At 45.5% G+C, this 22,118-nt stretch overlaps 1 protein-coding gene and 1 long non-coding RNA gene across 2 annotated transcripts in view; one reads left to right on the top strand and one right to left on the bottom strand.

The window, feature by feature from the left end:
* Positions 1-5,039: 5,039 nt before the first annotated feature.
* LOC142576621 (uncharacterized) overlaps positions 5,040-22,118 on the bottom strand; it is a 35,461-nt gene continuing 18,382 nt past the window's right edge. Inside the window, exons 2-3 of the long non-coding RNA XR_012826888.1 lie at positions 19,269-19,413; positions 5,040-5,175 (exon numbers count right to left, since the gene is read on the bottom strand). This is a non-coding gene — a long non-coding RNA (uncharacterized LOC142576621). The remainder of the gene's footprint in view (positions 5,176-19,268; positions 19,414-22,118) is intronic.
* Positions 5,105-22,118, top strand: part of LOC142576620 (uncharacterized) — a 181,330-nt gene continuing 164,316 nt past the window's right edge. The window contains exons 1-3 of the mRNA XM_075686823.1: positions 5,105-5,190; positions 16,843-16,903; positions 19,212-19,345. Of these exons, the coding sequence (XP_075542938.1) occupies positions 5,105-5,190; positions 16,843-16,903; positions 19,212-19,345 (281 nt within the window). The remainder of the gene's footprint in view (positions 5,191-16,842; positions 16,904-19,211; positions 19,346-22,118) is intronic.

Raw genomic sequence — 22,118 nt, 5'->3', positions numbered from 1 at the left:
TGGAGGAGCAGGAGGAGTGCGTGCGTCGTCGGGCATGATGGGGGGTAGAGTGCGACTCCGAAGTTCCAGGGTGGTCGAAACCCAGCACGTCCACCACTTGCTAAGAGATTTATTAGCAACGGGCGCGAACGGGTAGCTGTCACAAGCGTCCGGCGAAAGACAGCAACCACGAGCTCATGCCGATGGCGATGGTGCTGTGGCGCAGGCGGCTACTCTTCTTCGTTACACCTGCTCCATGTCTGCCAGGTAGCCTCCCGGGCTCCAAATGGTAATGTCATCTGCGTATAGAGCGCAGTTTACGTTTGGGATGTTTCGTAGTTTGTCTGCGAGGGGTCTGACTTAAGTTGTGAGACTCGCAGTCGGGCTTCTCTGTCCTTTAGGAAGGAGCGTACGTACTCCTGAAATCTCTGGCCGAGGCCGAGGTCTGCCACAGACTCCAGCACGAAGTGGTGCGAGACGGTGTCGAATGCTTTCTTGAGATTGAGGGCCAGGATGCCTCGAACGTTTCTTGTTTTAACGTTGAAGATCTGTCTATTTAGGAGTAACATGACACCTTGGGTGGATAGGTGGGGTGGGATGCTGTGTGGGAGGAGTTCGTGTTCCTCAATGTAGCCTGACACTCGGTATTGAATGACGTGCTCGGCTACTTTATCCACGCATGAAGTAAGGAAGGTGCGGCGTAAATTGTGGAGGTTAAGTGCTTTACCGGGTTTTGAGATGAGGACCACCGTGGCAGTGCGCCATTGCGTTGGTACCTCTCCTCTTTCCCACACGTGGTTTATGTCTTTCGTGAGCAATGTAATGACTTGGTCGTCTAAGTTACGTAAGAGTCGGTTGGTTACCCCGTCGGGTCCTGAAGCCGACCTGCTGTTTAGGTTGTGTAGCACCTCTCGGACTTCTGCTTCCGTGAAGGAACGCGTGGTTCATGAAAAGAAAATTATCATTAACCGATATGTAAAATAGGAACGCGTGGTTCATGAGAAGAAAATTAACATTAACCGATATGTAGCATAGAGCTACAAGTTCGCGCTGTGATCTGTTAGCCTCCTTTTTCGCACAAATGGTAGGGCGACAGACCTGGAAAATCATTTGTTCCGGGACATCAGCACCAACTTTTCTTTAGCTGCGAAATCCGCACGGGTCTGCTTTGTAGTTCATCAGATGGCAATTTCTTGAGCCAACTTGGGTTGAAATCAGAATTAGAAAAAAATCATAAAAACTTATGCGTTGCTGCGTGGAATCATGCCCATGCCACATATAATCAGGAAATATTTTCTCTATATACACCGTTTCTTCGTAGGCGCCACCATGCATGGATGGATGGATGTTATGAGCGTCCCCTTTGGAACGGAGCGGTGGGTTGTGCCACCAAGCTCTTGCTGTTATACTGCCTAATGTCCTACCTAGGTTAAACAATAAAAAAGAGGAAAAAACACTACGAACTGGCACAACCAAATTTTCTGATCCCCTATTGCGAACTGTGCTTTTGTACGTCTCCGTTTTTTGTCGTTTCCCTACCATATTGCCACGCACTGCCGCCATCTATGAGCAGTCGGCACGCTCGCTTGGGCGAGCGCTCCGTTTTTCACGACAAGTGCACACTCGGTGGTAGTTCCTGGCGTTTGGTTTCGCGCTCGGGCGGGCTGTTCGAGCGGGCGCGCTCGGTCGGGCGGGCATCTTCTACATGGAAAACGGTTCTTTGAGACGTACTGAAGTAGTTTAGGTCGGTATGATCTGACTTTCTGCTGGCGTTAAGGCTGGCGGAGCACGCAGCGCGATGTGTGCGCGCATGTTTGAGCCTACAATCATCCTCGGAGGTCAATTGTGAATTTCTTATAGTTACATTCACTAATGTGACCTTATTGCAGTATTATCCTCTAGATCTAAGCAGTGGTTTAGGAGCAATGAAACATACGCGATGATCGTAACAGCGTGGAAAACGTTCTGCTACGGTAGTCCTGAGCTGTGCTGTTATACTTTGACAAGCGTTCAAACTCTGAGCTGCAGATTATATTGTCGCATATACGCTGCTGCAGTATACACGCTGAATGAAGATCCGAGTGTTTGCACTTTTCGAAACGTAAGTGGCGACGCGCGATGCCGCGACGAACCTCGTTCTCCTCTATTTAAGTCCCCTTGCTGTGTCACACCATGTGGCATTACCCCCTCTTCAAAAAAAGAAGAAGGAAAACATGCATAGGCTTGACATGAGAGCGCCGAAATGGCCTAGGACGAACACATAGGCTATAGTCACACTCACTGTGGTGTGCGATATAGTCACAAGGCACTGAGGGACGAGCAACAACAAAAATTAACCTAGGCGGCTGAAAACGTCGAATATTAGGGGCTATAGTACTGTTTCAACCACACAAGTTGCACAATCTCAGATTGCGGTTGTCGACGTCGGGGAGTCTGGCTTCCGTCAGGAAGGACTTCGTAATTCGTCACTAATTCGCTGCAACATTCTGTAAGGTCCGAAGTAGCGACTCAAAAGTTTCTCGGATAGTGCTTTTCGGCGCACAGGAGTCCTGGCCTAAGCTTGATCACCAGGCTGGAACTCGACTTGTCCATGGAGGAGATTGTAACGATGCGCATAGATGCTCTATTGTTTCTTTATGTGCACTCGGGCAAGCTGATGGGCTTCTTCCGCGCGTTGAACGAAGAGTTCGGCATCTTGGGTGAGGTGGAGATGATCGATGTTGTCGTACGGCAGCATTGCTTCTAACATAGTCTGCACTTCACGGTCGTAAACGATGTAAAACGGAGTGAAGCGTGTTGTTTCTTGCGTAGCAGTGTTATAGGCAAACATTGCGTAAGGGAGTATCTCGTCCCACGTCTTGTGCTGTAGGTCTACGTACATAGACAGCATGTCAGTCATCATTTTGTTCAGTCGTTCGCTCAAGCCGTTTGTCTGCGTATGATAGGCAGTTGTCCTTCGATGGGTCGTGCAGCTCAGTTTAAAAATATCTTCAATGAGCTGTGCCGTAAAGGCTTTGCCTCGGTCTGTGATGACGTGCGATGGGGCGCCATGCCGTAGGATGATGCTCTGTATGAAAAACTAGGAAACCTCGGAAGCTGTGCCTCGAGGCAGCGCCTTTGTCTCAGCATACCGCGTTAAATAGTCTGTGGCGTGGATTATCCACCAGTTGCCAGAAGATGACAGTGGAAACGGGCCCAGAACGTCCATGCCGACCTGGTCGAAAGGTTTGCCAAGTGGGTCAATCGGATTCGGCAATCCCGCAGGCTTCACAGCTGGCGACTTTCGGCGCTGGCATTCACGGCAGGCTTGGACGCATGGCTTAACACGCTCAGCAAGTTTAGGCAAGTAGTAAGATTTGCGCACACTATCAAGCGTTCGCATAAAACTCAAATGGCCAGACGGAGACTCGTCATGACACGCGAAAAAAAACTTTGACACGGAGGTCTGCTACCAAAGGGTAGGTCTTGTTGGTGGCAGCGGAGTTCTTATACAAGACGCCATGTCGTAAACAAAAAGAAGGCAATCCTCGAGCGATATGCCGGGGTACTGATGGGTTTTGTCCTTCCAGATGTTCGAATATAGGCGGTAGTGCGTCGTCTGCGCGGTGCCGTGTCGACGACAAACCAGTGACGCTTACGGCCCCAAGGAAAGCGCCGTCGTCCTCAATGTCGTGGTCGGTAGTGTCAATAGGGGCGCGTGAGAGTGCGTCAGCGTCTTCGTGTATGCGGCCCGACTTGTACAGCATGGTCACGTCGTACTCCTGCAAACGTAGACTCCACCGTGCCAGTCGTCCAGAAGGGCCTGGCAGATTTACAAGCCAGCATAATAGGTTATGATCGGTTACAACTTTGAATGGGCGGCCGTAGAGGTAAGGTGGAAATTTGGCCAGCGCCCATACGATAGCAAGACACTCTTTCTCCGTGGTGGTGTAGTTGGTCTCTGCACGCGATAATGTGCGACTTGCGTAGGCGATCACTCTTTCAATATCTTCCTGCCGTTGTACAAGCACCGCATCAAGACCAACGTTACTGGCGTCTGTATGAACTTCCGTGTCCGCATCCTCGTCAAAGGGGGCCAAAACTGGTGCTGACACCAGATGCTGTCAAAGCTCGGTGAAAGCAGCGTGTTGCTCTGAGGCCCAGACGAACGATACATGACAACGATGCAGACAAGGAAAGCATCCATACTATGGATGCTTTCTATCTTGCACCCTCTCCTGCTGGGGCTATTGTCCGCAGTATTTTACCGAATAGAAATAAATAAATAAATTAATGAAAAATTAAAGCACAGTTAACTAAGATATACTTAATAGGCGCTCGAACCCACAATCTTTAGTGAGAGTCGAACCCATGACCTTTGGAGTTATAAGGAGAAGTTAATTAGGGCACATTTAATTAATCTGGAATTACCAAAGGCACTCGAACCCTCGACTTTTGCTGGGTGTCGAACCGTCGACCTATCGTGGGAGTGGAACATACGACTTTGCGTTGTGCGCACCTTGTGGTGAGCACCGTTGCTCACGTGAAGTCGCAGCGCTGCTGTTGACGTGCCTCTCGAGTCACTTGACTCCGCCAGTGGCGCCACGCCGTGCTTCTGGTGACGTGGCCACTCGAGTCACGAGGTTGCAATGCTTTCGCATTCATCCACGGTAACTAAGTGCCCCTTGAATTTTTAAAGTAAAGCGGCATATAATTTTGTCGTGTCCTTTCTCGGTAAATACGTTTGTTCTGCGAACTACCCCTTTAGAAAAGCAATTCTCTTTAATCTACAACCCAACCAGCGTCCTTGCAGCGGGGAAGAGTAGACCCCAACGAAATTTGCAAAAACTATGGCGGCCGCTCTGGTACCATGCAGCAAAGACGTGCTGGGCCAGAGGCCTATCAGGAGGCGCGGACTTCGTTCCCTTAGGACTATTAAATGTTATTTCTCTCCCTGCATACGGGTACGTGGTAATCGCCGTGTCGCACTATTCCGCAGGGCTGCCTGGCGTCGTCAGCAGGTGGCCGACTTGGGCCCTTGGCTCGAGCGCGCGTGCGCTTCGCCTCGTGGCTCGTGCTCGTGGTGGTGGCCGGCGCGTGCGCCTTGGTGTGCTTGGCCAGCTCAGTGTGGGACGTGCGCAGCTTCATGCGGTACCGCACGACTGTGTTGTTCGAACAGCAGTCGCTCTCGGGAATCGCATTCCCCGCCATGACCATCTGCAATGAGAACGGGTACGCAACATCAGCCGTGTTGTCAGTTACCTGCAAATATCCGAGAGTGCTACTTACCAGGGCCCTTCGATACTTTTCATCTGGTCATTAAACTTCCCCGAAAGCTTCATATAGAGACAGAAGGTGGTACCAGATGCGCTGGCGTAAGTAGGTGAACAATTTGTCGCGCCAGATGGCCGGGCTGCGTGATCACGCAAATCTTTCACGAGGAAAGGTGTCTCTCCCACATTTATTTCAGCGTGCTTGTAGAGTGAACATGCAACGCGAACTTTTGGCAAAGTAATTTATTGTGCGATGCGTTCGTGTTTAAATTATGTGCGGCGCCATATTATGATTGACGTCGACCCCTTTACCCTTAGTAGCCTTCCTTGCACAAACTGGTTAGTTCGGCTGTGTCTATTTGCACATGATCTAGTTAATTCGCTGGATAAGTCAGTTCTATTTCGTTAGCTAGTGCAGTCGGTTAGTTATTAGTTGATTACTTAGTAAGTTGCTTATACTTGCTTAGCTATAGCTAGGTAGATTATGAGTGAATGTTATTTCAGTTAGATCATTAGTTAATCAGTTGTTTAGCTTTGACAGCATGATTAGTTAATTAGTCTTGTTAGTTAACTTATTTATTTATTTATTTAGTTTCGTTGGTGCAGTACTTAGTTATTATGTAATTAGTTTATAGGTTCAGTTGGTATGGTTACTGTAGTTTGTTACGTTAATTATTGCGTTTAGTTAGCTTGTGCACTAGTTCGATTAGTAAGTAAGTTGGTTAGTTATTAGTCTAATAATTAATTTAGTAATCATGTACTTCTTTGATTGCTTATTCAGCTGGCTAGCTTCTAGTTTATTAATTAGATGTTAAGTAGGCGTTCCTCATTAGTCGGTAAATAGTTTAGTATTAAGTAGTAATAATTTAGTAACGATTTATTTAGTAAATATTGTAAGCACAATTAACGTACTTCGTCGTTTTTATTTGTACATAATCATCATAATCATCATCATCATCAGCCTGGTTACGCCCACTGCAGGGCAAAGGCCTCTCCCATACTTCTCCAACAACCGCGGTCATGTACTAATTGTGGCCATGTCGTCCCTACAAACTTCTTAATCTTATCCGCCCACCTAACTTTCTGCCGCCCCCTGCTACGCTTCCCTTCCCTTGGAATCCAGTCCGTAACCCTTAATGACCATCGGTTATCTTCCCTCCTCATTACATGTCCTGCCCATGCCCATTTCTTTTTTTTGATTTCAACTAAGATGTCATTAACTCGCGTTTGTTCCCTCACCCAATCTGCTCTTTTGCTTGATGACATAGCCGTCATCATCTTCCCTGTTCTTCGACTTCTTCGCGCATGAGCTACATCAGCCCATACACCATTGTGCAGCAAACAACTGCAGTGAAATATCTCGTCCGCTCAGCACACTCCGTCATTGACCGGCGCCGCCGGAATGCCGAAATTGTTCATGTCTCGCGGATGAAGCCCTTCACTCCCCATTTAGATAACCTCTAATCTACGGCCAGCCTGGCCGCTTCCATGAGGGGGAGAAGTTAGTGTAAACAGTATTAACGTACTTCGTCGTTTTCATTTCTACATAGCCATCATCAACTTCCCTGTTCCTCGACTTCTTCGCGCATGAGCTGGGGCGTTGACTTTTTGGGAATAAACAACGCTGGACAACTTGATCGGTCTCGGTATTATAATATTAATAAAAATTCAGTAATTTGGTATTCGTTTAGTAACCAATTGGTTAGCTTTGTTACCTTGAAATGCTGGTTTTATGCACAAATACATAAAATTTCGACGTAAATTTGCTGTGTAGTCGGTTTATAACGATGGAGTATATTTAATTATGAGTGAAGCGAATGTTGCGAAAGCAGTTGAACCTGGAAATTAAACAAGGCGTTGTAGTTGTTTCGAAACTGTTCGCGTTTACGTTTCTGAACAGTGTACAGAAAGAGGGCGTCGATTAACACGTTGTGTAGACAATATTCACACTGCTATACATGTAGTTGGCCCTAGCGCAATAGTGAGCGTACGCAAAGAACGCCTGCGGCCTCCGTTCCGCGTCTGCTCTAGTCCGCCTTCTACTTGCTCGAGCGCCGCGGTGCGTCCATTGCGAGCACTAAACGAAGCTCTGCTATAGCGTTACGCCTACGTTTGATGGCCAGATAAAGGTATTGAAGGACCATGGTACTACTCAGGCAAGATCATAGGTCGTTAGTTTGTGAGTCAATATATTATTTTTAGGAGCCGCGTCCAGTACTGTTTCTTCCAAAAGTTCTATTTCGAGGAAATGAGGGCAATCTTGAAAGGAAGCTCCCATAGCGAGCTAATAAAACCACAGATATATTACATAGGGACACAAGACACAGATACACAATGTGGGAACATCGCGATTCCGCATTTCGCGCCTGTAGGCCCCAGTCCTGTCCTGCCGCGCCCAAAAGCGCTTAGCCTTAGGAGTCGCTACTGGTCTTGAAACGGGCGCTACCCGCCTTCCCCGCGAACGTGGTCCGTCCTGCAACGAAGCTGGGGCCACACGTTACGGGCTCAAATGGGGACGCAAGGCCGGCAGGCCAATGTGGACCAACTGCCGCGGTTGCTATACCCGGGCAAGCCTGGCCGTGTGCCGCGGGTGCATTCTGGAGCAGCCACGATGAGGTGATAGCCACAATTGACGGCAGCGCCCGACAGCACACATGAGTGTACTTCTTGTGTTTGGCTTGTTACATGCGCTGCTATATCACCCTGCAGTGCCGTACAAACAAGTCATCACTGAACATGCAGTCCACTTCTAATATCACCTTCTATATTTTGCTTTCTTTACAAATTCCTAAAAACCTTTATCATCTGAGTATCTTTTAACTAATGACTTACTTTTCTGAATATTTAGTACTGTAGTGAGGTGGTTTGCATCATTTCAGTATTTTGTACACTGCTAGACAAGAACTCCTGGATGTATAGAGGAAGCAGAAGGAAACCGCCAACTCTGTATCCGCAAACCATCTGCCCCTATAGGCAGAGTAGTACGCCAAAAAACTTCGGCACAACTTCGATCCCAATTACAGGGAACTCTAAGCAATCGAAAGACGCGAGCTATCACCCTTCCGGCCAGACGGAGCCGAAGGCCGTCACCAGGCAGCCTGTATTAAAGCGTTACATCTCTATTTATTCAAGCATTAAACCTGCATTTCTACACACAAACGTGTAGATATTCTCAATTTCTGCAGTGACTACAGGCGATTGTAGTTCCTTGTCACACAATTCAGCCTTACTCAGTCCAGTTCTTTGGGTTTCTCCGCCTGACTTTATTTCAATTATTCTGCATTAACTGTCATTCTTAACCGAATTAAGGTTATACTTTGCACTTACTGTATGCATTAATGCTATGCATATTTTTTAACTGCATTGCTGTATTCTGCAATGCATTGAACCCTGTCCTGCTTGGACCCTCAAGGTTCGCACTTTTGAACAAATAACTAAAATAAATACGTAAACACAATGACTTGATCATGCACACTAAGGGCACCGAGGAATAAGTACTCGAAGGCCTCACCGAGACGTACCTGGGAGACGAGCCACAACGGAATGCGCAGCGCACTATCTACACAGCGTACGAAGGGGAAACGAGACCGGATCTAGACTACCCTTTCAACAAGGCGGAAATCATTACAGCCTTAAGAAAGCTCACGAGCAACATGACGCCCAGACCGGAAAAAATTAACAACTGGACAATTTGTAACTTGAAAGACGAGGCAAAGGCCATCTCACAAAGATACCTCATCGAAAGCTCGGAGACCGGCACTATACAGGCCGCCTGGAAATACGCTGACCTGACAATAATCCGAAACCTGGCAAACCCATCCAGCTGCAGAATCTGCGCCCGACCTCCCTAAAGTCGTGCGCGGAGAAAATATTAGAGCACATGGCACACAATCGACTATCTCTCAGCCTGGAAGAAGGGCGGCCTAATGCTATGTTCGATTTCCGGCTTCGCCTGTTAACTCAGGACATTCACATCTATTGAAATCAGTGATGGATAGCCTCCGCAGCCGCTTAGCGTGCCATCCTAGTACTCTACGTGAAAAAGGCATTCGACAACTTCTGGCACGAAACGGTGCTTAACAGCCTTAACGTACCATCTGCGAACGAAGGATGAACAACCGCATCTGTGACTCCCTGGTCACCATCTGACCCACACGGTGACCGTAAGCCTGGGGAACCTCAAGACCAAGTGATCCAAATATTGCATTAAGGAATGCCCAGAGATAGGTGATCTCCCCGTCACTGTTAATACAGAAATGAAGTGACTACGGGACCTCCTGGAAACAATCAGTGGTATCCGCTGCGCAATAAGCGAGGACGACCTTACCGTGTGTACATGCATTGGATCGACGGGTGAACGATACGATACCCAACAAGAAGCCGTCGCCAGATGAAGCGTTACCTACATCTCTGCGGTCTCACGTACTCCCCAGAAAAGTGTATTTTTTATTTATTATTCATTCATACCTCAAGGGTCCAAATCGAACATTACATGCGGGATGGGCACGTAAAAGGCGGAAATGATGATGATGACATTAGAAAGATAAGTCGGAACACTCGGTCGCAGATCTAAAGCGCGCTGTATCGTGGGTGAGTGCAGTTTGTATCGGAAGGCCATTCCAGTCTCGGACAGTTCGGACGAAGAATGGCTGCAAGAAGGCAGTGGTGTAGCCTTGTGGGCAGGATTACCGAGTTCAGATGGCCTGTTCGACAAACAGGATGAGCCAGCTGGATCAGCTGGCCATCACGAGGTATGGAATAAAAAAAAACGGTGACAGAAGCATAAGCGAGAGATGCGGCAACGAGAGGCAAGAGGCGATAGGTCTAGTTTAGTCTTTTTTGTGTATTTGTTCCTCAAATACCCCTGGAGAGAGGTTTTACATGAGCGGTGGGCAGCTTCAAAGAAGAAGGTCTTCGATGGCACTCTTGAATTGAGTCGCACGGGAGCGGTGCACCGTTTCTTCAGGCAGATCATTCCAGTCTCTCGCAGTACGAGGGAAAAACGAATGCCGGTAGGATGATGTGCGCACATGCGGGGGGGGGGGGGGTGTACTGAGTGTGAATGTTTACTCCGGGATGAATGCGGTGAGTGCGCGATATGACGCCGTTATTAATCGGGGCATGATAAAACTTGTGATATAGAATGAGCCTGGATACTTGACCTCTTGTTTCTAGACTGGAAAGATTCGCATTAGATTTTAGCCCGGTGACACTAGTATATGAAGAATAGTCATGGAAGATAAATCGGGCCGTGTGGTTTTGGGCAGATTGAACCATGTTACAATCATGGTTCAATCATTGATCGTTGATTATATGATCATTGATATTGGCATTGATCAGCATGATGGTCCCAAATTGACCATGCGCATTCAGGGTTGGGCCTTACGGCAGATTTAAAGGCAAGAGTTTTTACCGAAGGAGGGGCAAATTTCTGATTTCGCCGAAGAAAGCCTAACTTGCGGTGAGCCTCGTTAATTTTAGCGATGTGAGACGACCATGAAAGATCCTGCGTTAATATAAGTCCCAGGTATTTATAACACCTCAAAGATGATATTACTTAGTTACGTAAGAAATATGGGGGTGCTACGTAAGAATTCTTATGGTGGAAAGAGAATAATGAGGTTTTATTTATATTTATGGACATTACCATGTCTTACACCATTCTTCAACTGTTTGTAAGTCATGCTGTAGGACATGGATATCTGAGCTATTGTTAATGGGTCGGTAAATAACACAGTCGTCGGCAAATAAGCCTATGTTAGAATATATATCATTAGGAAGATCATTAATGTAGATTAAGAAGAGAAGGGGGCCAAGAAGAGAACCTTGAGGAACCCCAGAAACCACAGGAGACAGAGGAGATGAAAATTTATTTGCAAGAACGAACTGTTACCGGCTGGTCAGAGAACTGCGCTACCAATAATAAATTAGGGGATTGATATTCAGGACAGAAACTTTCAAGACGGCTTTGGGGAACCTTATCAAAAGCTTTCGCGAAGTCTGAAGACAATGAGTCTACGGGTACATTAAGGTCTAATTGAGAACTGATGTCACTTATAAAGAGCGCAAGTTGAGTATCGTAAGATAAATTCTTAAAGGGACACTAAAGAGAAAAATGATTTCTTCTGGATCAGTAAATTGCCTCTCTACTGCACCAAAAACACCGCTCTTACCACGATAAGACGCTTGGTAAGCCAGAAAAAGCGCAAGAACGAAAGACGGTTGGCGACGCCCCTTGAAGTTCCCGCGCGTTGTCGCTGTGACGTCAGGGATTTTGATGGCATCGTCTAGGGACTACTTAATTATATAGCCGTACAGACTTACTACATTGTGTTCTAAAGAAACCAAATATTCAACATGGCAAGTTTCGAGAACCTTTACACAGCCGACGGGGCCCAAATGCGAAAACATACTTTGGAATCCCTGACGTCACACTGACGTACCGGCGGAGGGGTAATGGCGCGAAATTCAAATACTGATACTTCGACCTTCATTTTCTTGTCTAATAATCAAACTATAATTTTGAAATGACTGCGTACAGTGTTCTCAAACAATGCTTTATTAGTGTAAACTGATTTGTTGTTTTGCTTTAGTGTCCCTTTAAGAAATCCGCGCTGTCTATGATGAAAAAGTTAGAAATTAGAAATCTCACGATGTGGGATAATATTACATGCTCCATCAGTTTGAAAAAAACACTAGTAATGGAAAATGGCTGGTAGTCAAGACATGACGTTGAAGAAGCTTTTTTGGGGACTCGAATGATCTCAGCTGTCTTCCAGTCCTGCGGCACCACTCCAGACGAGAGTGGCTGTTGAAAAATGTGTGATAAAATGACACTATTCACATCGTTTATATCTTTAAGCACTTTCGCGTTAATGTCGTCAATACCAGACGATGAAGTTAGCTTAAAATATTCTATTATTAGCTTTGAAACGCTTGTGTGATATGAGTAATCTGAAAGAACAAATCCAGCGGCACAGTTCTGAACAGATTCAAGGGCTTTAGTGAGATTAGTTTCGTAAGGGTGAAAGATAACACATGCCTGTCAAATTTTTGTCGCACGACTGTGTTATAGGCAACTGATTTCACGGCTGGTTGTGCCTTGAAGAGGCTACGGCGAAGATAACCAATAATTTTGTTAGCTGAAATAATTATTGGGCTTACATGATTTGTCCAAGATAAATTTTTGGAGAGGTGAATTCCTTAGTGCATAAAGGAGTCGGTGGTAACTATAGGACAGTTATTAATCTTGTAGGTAGGGGGAAGCAGTTAGGTAAACGATGGAGGGAAATATGTACAGTCTTACCAATGTTCAAGGATATGAGTCTCGTAGCACATCAGTCTTGAATATGAAAAAGATCCTCCTAAAGGGGAGAGACTTCAGCGACGTTGTTGCCAGGGCGCTACAGGACACAATCACCTACGAAAAGACGTATTACAGCAATTACAGTAAATGGCAGGTAAATAATGTAGATTAAAAATAGGAGTGGACCAAGAACAGTGCACTGAGGTGCACCAGACAGAACGGAGGAAACGGAAGATGTAAGCTTTTTAGCATATACTAACTTCTTTCGGTTAGTTAAAAAACACTGAATCCAGTTAAGTACAAGTGGGTGGGTGTTTAGGCGTGATAATTTTAGCAAAACACGAGAATGTGGAACCTTATCGAAAGCCGTTTCGAAATCTAAAAACCGGGAAACACTTGGAATGTTATGGTCGAGGTATAAAGTAATAATGAAAAAATAAAGCTAACTGCGTTTCACGTGAGGGATCTTTCCGGAAGTCATGGCTGTTGATTAAGGTTAAAGAACTGCACTGAAGTCAGGAAGTTAGCAACATGAGAGTAGATGACGTGTTCCACAATTTTGGAGCATACGCTGGTGAGTGAAATGCGATGGTAGTCACCTGGGGAAGACCTATCACCTTTCTTGAAGACTGCAATGACCTTCCCTGTTTTCCAGTCTCTCGAAACAGTGCCTGTGTCAAGTGATTGCTGAAAAATTATACAGAGGATCGAACTGCACACATACTTCGTATTCTTTAACAGTTTGGCATTAATACCGTCTATCCCACAGAATGACGAGCACTTCAGGCCATCTATAACCATAACGTTGCCTTCTGGCCTAGAATCAATGCCTTTCATTGGTGGAAAATCGAAATATGATAAATGTAGAAGCTCATTGACAGTTATTTTGTAAGCTTTTAACAAAATGCAAGGTTGAGCACCAGCAACGTATGAGTCAGAAATTGGTGAGTAAAAATTATCACATAGAGAAATATAGTTATTATTTTCAGGTTTTATCGTTTTCCAAAAAAACGTCGCGGGTTATAGCGCAACATGTTTGGGACGGTAGTAGAAAAGAAATCACGTTTTGCATGTGCTTTTAATGAGTTTTATTGTTTAGTGGCTTAGTTATCTGTTTCCCAGGCATAAAGAAACCTGTTGGTTTGGCTACGTAAGATAATCGTTTTTTGTTATTGTTTAAGCGCTTCAAAGTAGTGTTGTACAAGGGGAAACGCTCTCATTCATTTTTCGTGGTAGTTCGAATGTAAAGACTTTTTAAGCGCACCATTTTTTTTTTGGAAAAGCGCCCAGTTACTCTTGGTCGACCCTGCTGATACGTAAGGGCAAATCCTTGTGAAAGACAGAAAGTTCACGATTAAGAATTGAATAATTGGCTTTATCATGTAGCGTTAGTACTTTCGTTTATATTTTATAATATTTTACTTTTGAGTATATTGCACGAAGACGTGGAAAAGTTGGCGTACCTAATGCTAAAAAAGAGGACTGGAGGGTGGCCTCCCCAGCAGACACTGGACCCAACATCGACTTCGTGCACAGTCACCAAATACAAGGTGAGCGTTTGATGTTGAATTTTATTTGAAGCAGCGCTCGTCCTTTCTGATTTTCCTTGCTTGTTTCCTTGTATTTTCTTGCGCTTTAAGTCAAATATGAATTTTACAAACTCGCCCAAATTTCAGCTCTTGAAGGTGGACGCCCTACGCATCGTGGCGCGTGCCGGTCTAGGCAACGTTCAAAAGCTTCAAGAGACGGTTACCAAAGTTGAGCACCTTGCGCGAAGAGTAACCAACAAAAAACACGGCCTGAAAGAACAGGACACGCTCTGAATAATACAAGTCCTGGGGCGCTATAACTTAAAGCTATTCCAAACTTTTCTATTCCAATTCTGCAATTATTCATCCGTGATTGGCCAAAACATGTTTTGGACTTCCCCCACTTCGCCTGTTTGTCACGTGACGTCACGAAACCGCTATAGCTCTGCATCTGATATGACGTGTACACACCGATTATGCATAAGTAGATCGAGTAAAAAAACAATAATTATTTCTCATTCGCCACCTCTTCGTCATTAGCCCTCGGATATTTGTCAAACGTTAGCGGGCTGCATTCACTTCACCTGCCTGTCATGCGACGTCACGAAACCGCGAAAGCTCACCTCGTCAAAGTGACGTGTACGCCTTAAAGATACATTAATATGCCGAACAAAACTGAATTTTCTTCTGAATAGCCGCAGGCTTCCCCGTTCCAAAAGGAATAAAAGATGGCTGCTACCGATCGCTCAGGCAGTGGCTACTCGCACCTGCCGGAGAACATGGGTTTATTTGCGTGTAATAAAACTTTCTGCATGTCTTTGTAACGTTTTCGAGCACTTTGGGCACGTTTACGACGTCGCTCTGCCAATTCTCCCTTGCTGAGGATCCATTTCAGCGCATTCTTAACCTTCCGTTGCACGCTGCCGCGATTTTCGACCAGCCACCGCAAGCTAAGTAAGGGAAAGCGGACCAGTCACAGACGCCAGCATCACCCTCTTCATTCGCTTATCTATATTCAGTGCGCCGATTGCGTTCTAACGAAACCCTCTCCACTTGAGCGTGCTCTTTGCCGCGCGGCAGCCGATTACAAACGAAAAACTGCTCAATGTAAGCAATGTCATACGTTTTCAAAGCAAAGTGACCTCATATAAAGTAAGAGAGCGTTTGATTGGGCTGTTGAGGCAACGCTGCGTGACACCGCCCGATGCTTGGGTCAGCGGTTACGCAAATTTGACGTCAGGAGATTGGAATAAAACATATTGTAGTGGTTTTACGGTATAGGGTCCCTGATCCTCGGCGCAGTAACGTGCGGAACCCGTCACCTTGGTCTTAAGAACGGCGAAAATGACAAGCTGAACACTAATACGCAAAACCTTGGGTTTTCCTCGAACGGAGAAGCTACACAGTGTGAACATCCACAGTTCTTGGGAAGAATATAAGAGGTTTGCAACACAAGTCACATTATGCAACTGAAGCCCACCACTACGGGAAGGAACACGTTAAGAAGACTTGGCTACGCACTCAAAGACAAATCCAGCAGCAAGTATGTGATCTCTTTCTACGCCATAAGGAGATCACGGTGGCCAGTGTACCGAGAAACATGCACACAGAATACGGCAAGGAAAGGAGGTAAACTGGATTACAAGCTGCGAGCAAGGCCTACGAAGGATTGAGAAGATGAAAAGTCTGATACGCCGAGGCAGCAAAATATATGAACAGGGTGGCACACATGTCAGCGTTATCAATGGCCAGCGAGAAAAAAGTAGCAGTGGCGTCAGCGGAAAAAAATGGCGATAGTCATTGCTGTCACATCGGGGAAGCAAGAGGAAGAACACATCTCCGTCATCACGGACTCGAACACAGCATGCAGAGCCTTTAAAGCAGCCACATTTCCACGCAAGCCCTCGACACCCTGAGGAAACACGAAAGTCATCAAGAAATATACGCCGTTTGGCCTTGTGACATGAGTACCTCGCGGATAGTCTAGCGTTTCACGCCACTAGCCCGAGACCACATTCTCTGATCTATCCTTTCGAGTTCGCGACCCCGTTAGACCCACAGGAATGCGTGCGGAAAAGTTACACATACATCCTGAACCACTAGAGACTCGGAAGCAGAACTTACCCACTTCTGCACTGCAAGCTAAAGAGGCGGTGCTGTTGCGGAAACTGCAGATTGGTACATTGACGCACGACATCAGAACGACCATTGTGCAGTAGGTGACCCAGCTCGCAAGCTCAAGCTATGAAGACCAGCCTTGTCTGTTGCACCGGGCCAAGCTATCGGCCGAGTGCCGCGGCATCCAGAGGTACTAGGAATGCCGTCCAGCTCGGAGAATTCCACTTTCGGCTTGCATTTATGAACAAGGTTTTTTCTTCCTCCTCACACTCTTCCCAGGTATTTCTTTGGCGTGGTACTGCATAACTTATTACATGTTTGAGTACCTCATACTAGTGCACTAGAGTAGTGCTTGTTGCCACGAAAGTTCTGTTTGCCGTTGACCATTGTTGCACGGTCTGCTTTCTGCATGCCTGTAGTTTTGGTTTTTCAAAATATTTCATAACTACGTTTCTACGGATGATATATTTTTTTGCTGCATTGTGTTGCCACAAATCTTTGTAAGTGTTTGCCTTATTATCTTTAGTCGTGCGTAAAATGTATGTCTTTCCCGCGAGCAAGGACCTCCTCAAGCTATCCTTTCTATACTTCAGAATATAAGCTGCACTGTTAAATAACTCGAGAAATTATAATAAAGATTATTACTTTTGACACGCAGGGTGAACATCACCAAACTCTGCATTGATGCTGACCGCGGAGAATGCTCGAACGCTTCTTTCGTAAGTCAAATGTTCTGATGTACCTTGTTCTCTTTGTAGGGGGGATACATTTGCAGTATGTTGTTAACTCTGCTACCGGGAATCGTATCCCGTTAAGGTGCTAAGAATTTGGCCCAGTGAAAGCACAGTTTCACCACGCTTTCTGCATCTTCAGAATAAAAAAAGAACATTAGGAATTTCCCACCATCCACAAAGTCTCGTCAAACTTACAGAATGTGAACTGTATGCGAAAACTATCCACAGGAGGGTCAAAGATTGCATCAACTATTACACATCTAGCATACTTGGAAGTACCCATGCAGTCAATTGAAATAGGTGTTAGATAAGAAACTGCATATAACATGGGAAACATTGTGTGAAACATTTTCAAACCAAATAAAGGGCGTCAGGCAGGTATATACGATCTCTCCAATGCTATTCACAGCGCGTTTACATGAGGTATTCGAAGACCTGGATCGGGAACAATTGGGAATGAGGGTTAATGGAAAATATCTTAGTAACCTGCGATTCGCTGATGATATTGCCTTGCTTAGTAGCTCAGGGGACCAATTGCAATGTTTGCTCACTGACATGGAGAGGCAAAGCAGATGGGTGGGTTTAAAAATTAATCTGCAGAAAACTAAAGTAATGTTTAACAGTCTCGGAAGAGAACAGCAGTTTACAATAGGTAGCGAGGCACTGGAAGTGGTAAGGGAATACATCTACTTAGGGCTGGTAGTGACCGCGGATCCGGATCATGAGACTGAAATAATCAGAAGAATAAGAATGGGCTGAGGTGCGTTTGGCAGGCATTCTCAGATCATGAGCAGCAGGTTGCCATTATCCCTCAAGAGAAAACTGTATAACAGCTGTGTCTTACCAGTACTCACGTACGAGGCAGAAACCTGGAGGCTTACGAAAAGAGTTCTACTTAAATTGAGGACGACGCAACGAGCTAGGGAAAGAAGAATGATAGGTGTAACGTTAAGAGATCAGAAAAGAGCGGATTGGGTGAGGGAAAAAACGCGAGTCAATAACATCTTAGTTGAAATCAAGAAAAAGAAATGGGCAGGGGCAGGACATTTAATGAGGAGGGAAGATAACCGATGGTCATTAACAGTTATAGACTGGATTCCAAGGGAAAGGAAGCGTTGCAGGGGGCGGCGGGAAGTTAGGCGGGCGGATGAGATTAAGAAGTGTCCAGGGACAACATGGCCACAATTAGTACATGACCGGGGTAGTTGGAGAAGTATGGGAGAAGCTTTTGCCCAGCAGTGGACGATGACTATGATGATGATGATGATGATGATGATGATGATGATGATGAAGAAAGGGTAACCCACTACACGATGACATACTGATATGGAGAGCAAACACACAGGCGCGTGCAGTCCAACTAGTTTTTTTTAATGCCTTACACGTAATATTTAAATAAGAGCAGTAGTCCAATAAGAAGTATTTCGAGTTGTCTGTAGTACACTTTAAGTACAATTATTTTCATCGGTGCTTTGATGCACTCCAATAGCATGCTCAATCGCACACGCAGCGCTTGAAGTGGAGATTCAATGAAATCAAATTTATTTTAACATACAACTGATGTGCACTTGTAACCCTAGGTTTTTGAGGTTACAAGAGCTGCTTGTAAACAGGGTCGCTTCTGCTACGTGAAAGCACAAAATAATGTTAGCGCAATGCTTCCGACTATCCTGAGTCGCGCAGGAACGTTATAACACTGAACCATAATAGATCTTATCGCTGGCCTACCGGCTTCGAAATTTTAATGAACTCTTTACAAAAAGAATGCCGCGGACGAGAGACCTGGTCATAAACTATGTGTCCGGAAAACCACATAATGCTTGTGTTTCCGTAGACTACAAAAGTATTTTTCTGCCTCTGGCTTGTGTGGGACATGTTGCATCGCCGCATATAGCCTTTCTTTTGCTTTTTGAGAAGTCATACTAAGAGTCAGGGAGGGGTGGCCCTCAGTTTTATCAAACAAATGAATGAAGTATAGACTAATTATCAATTCAGTTAGTCATTTAATTAACACTCTTTTCCTCCAAGAGAGACCATTGCTGCTGTTCGGCCTTGTTGGCATGAGATGGTAACGATGCGAAACGCCGGAGCACACGAGGACAAAAGAGCCAGGGCTTCACATCGCTGTCATGCCAAAAAGATTCAACGGGGGAGACCTGCACGATGAGAAAGGATACGGCACTTAAGCAATTGAGTGGTGAATGCGAACAAACCGCGCTCTTTTCAGGCTGTGTTCAGTCAAAGTGCGATATCAGTGGCTGCCGCATTCCCCGTCTTCCTTGGTTCTTTCCAGGCGTACGCCATAGGTACGAATATGGAATTGATGAAGCACCTGCTGCACTACTCTTACCCCATAGCGTACATGGTGGATGATTGCAACATGAAGTTCACCGGAGAGACCTGTCAGAGCTTCAGCTGCACGCACTTGTAGGTATCTTCACATTACTGAACTCTGTTCCAAAGCAGTCATTTGGTGGGCCCAAAATGACGAGAGGCTGCGAATAAGACAAAGAAAAATGATACATTGAGAAGAACTCATTGACATGTTTCATGATAATGGCCACTCTGAAAATTGCCAGAATAAGGGTCGTTATTTGGGGACAGGAGGGGGATACTTTAGGCGTATGAAAGTGTTTCGTCGCAGTATGCAGAAAAAGAAATATATTCAATCCTTCATAGTTGGAAAATTATGCTACGAATTCTGGCTGGTTTCCTCAACTCCTCGTTGACGAGAATCTAGACAGCGAACAGCTACATTCTAAAGGTTCTGTAAGCAAGCCACATACGCACACTTGCATTGTGCTTGGGTATCGTTTCGCCGATTAAATTGTGCCTTCCTTTGCCTACCCTCCAAGGTTTGGCATTGCTGGCGCTGGGTTGCTTAGTATCGCGGCATATATATATAGGAACGCCTGTATATTGCCCGGATGCCGGGTTCCCGAGATTCAGTGAAATTTAAGCAGGGTAATGTGATCCGCAATGTCGACGATAATATAAAAGCAACAGAATGTTATATTGAACTGTACAGCCCTAAGTGAAATCACGCAACATTCATTGAAAGCTGTAATGCACAGGATAAAGAGGCTCCCGCTATAGATAGCAGTTAAGTTAAATGGGCCTTGGAAGACATGTCCTCGGGAAAGCGGCTGGAGGAGATGGAAAAACAACTAATTTATTCAAAGGTGGAGGACATATTATGCTTGAATAGCTTGCGACTCCTTATATACGCAATGGCTAGGTCACTTATTCATAAGAAGAGAGAGGTTAAACGATTTAATAGCTATAGGTCAATTAGCTCGCTTTCAGTATTCTATCAAATATTCACCTAGATAATATCCAATGGAGTCCGGGAAACATTTCCCTTTAATCAACCATGAGAGCAGGGTGGTTTCAGGAAAGGATATTCTAGAAAAGATCACGTCCATCTCATCATCACATAATTAGGAAGTCTGGTGAGTACAATTAACCTCTCTCTATGACGTTCATAGATTATGACAAAGCTTTGATTCAAAAGATATACCAGCAGTCATGGAGGCATTGCGTAATCGAGCAGTACAAGGGCATATGTGAATATATTAGACACTATCTACAAAGATGAATAAAGGGAAAATCAGACATCCACCCGTTCGTAGCAATTGCAACAAAGGAAACCCATACGGGTTCCTCGAAAGAAAAGCCTCAAAGTTGAAGAAAAATTCGTCCTGGTCCGGGACACGAACCCGGGACCACCGCCTTTCCGGGGCAGCCGCTCTACCATCTGAGCTAACCAGGCGGCTAGCAGATGGCAGGGCGAAGTCGGATTTGTCGACAACACGAAGCAAAGGCAAGAGTTTGACATAGTAGTTCTGCGGAAACCCGCAAGGTGGAGAGAAGTAATGAATAAAGGGAAAATCAGACATCCACCCGTTCGTAGCAATTGCAACAAAGGAAACCCATACGGGTTCCTCGAAAGAAAAGCCTCAAAGTTGAAGAAAAATTCGTCCTGGTCCGGGACATCCTGGTCCTTTGTTGCAATTGCTACGAACGGGTGGATGTCTGATTTTCCCTTTATTCATTACTTCTCTCCACCTTGCGGGTTTCCGCAGAACTACTATGTCATATCTACAAAGGTGCATAACTACCTTGCTTGTGCACTAGTAGACATTTACTTATCAAGAAAATTTTTGCAGAACTCATCTCACGATGGGGGGGGGCCGTCGATGGTAATGCGAAAGCAATGGAGCAATGTAGTGACAGACCATATTCCATAATTACGGTTATTTAGCACGTAGAGTGGTAATTTTTAGTTTCGCTGCTTTAGCTGTATACCACATACTGCGACGTCGGCCAGCTTGCTGTGCTACTCGCTTGCCAATGTGTCGCCAATCCGCGTGGAGTTATGACGACTGTTCTATGATGCCGACGCAGTGATGAATAAATAACGGATAAGCAATTATCCGTTATTTGTAACGGTGTAACGTTAAGGGATAAGAAAAGAGCAGATTGGGTGAGGGAACAAACGCGAGTTAATGACATCTTAGTTCAAATCAAGAAAAAGAAATGGGCATGGGCAGCACATGTAATGAGGAGGGAAGATAACCGATGGTCATTAAGGGTTACGGACTGGATTCCAAGAGAAGGGAAGCGTAGCAGGGGGCGGCAGAAAGTTAGGTGGGCGGATGAGATTAAGAAGTTTGCAGGGACGACATGGCCACAATTAGTACATGCCCGTGGTTGTTGGAGAAGTATGGGAGAGGCCTTTGCCCTGCAGTGGGCGTAACCAGGCTGATGATGATGAAGATGATGATGATGATGAAGCAATTATACATATCCAATATAAAAAAAGTGTAACGACTATAGCATGGCAACAAAGAGATGTCGATTCACAAATTATAACCATTAAATAACGACGACAAGGTGACGATGGCAACATAAGGACATTGAGTGGACACCGACTGTATAATGAAAATGGCGTGACGACGGCTTTACGACGAAAACCCGATGAAATGGCGACAATGACCGCGATAGCAAGACCGAGACGGTGTGACCACGACGGTATGACAAGGGATACATGGTTTCGTCTGTGACAACTACGCAATGACGATGATGGCATGACAACCGCGGCGTCTTATTCACGACTTATTGACGACAAAATAATTACGATAGAGTGACGAACAAGGAAAAACGTCGACGAATGTACAAAAGTGGTATGACGAGGACG

Source organism: Dermacentor variabilis, chromosome 3 (genome assembly GCF_050947875.1).
Source record: "Dermacentor variabilis isolate Ectoservices chromosome 3, ASM5094787v1, whole genome shotgun sequence".
In the NCBI taxonomy this organism is placed as follows: Eukaryota; Metazoa; Arthropoda; class Arachnida; order Ixodida; family Ixodidae; genus Dermacentor; species Dermacentor variabilis.
The sequence above is the reverse complement of the archived record's forward strand: the minus strand, read 5'-3'. Positions and strand labels throughout refer to the sequence as shown.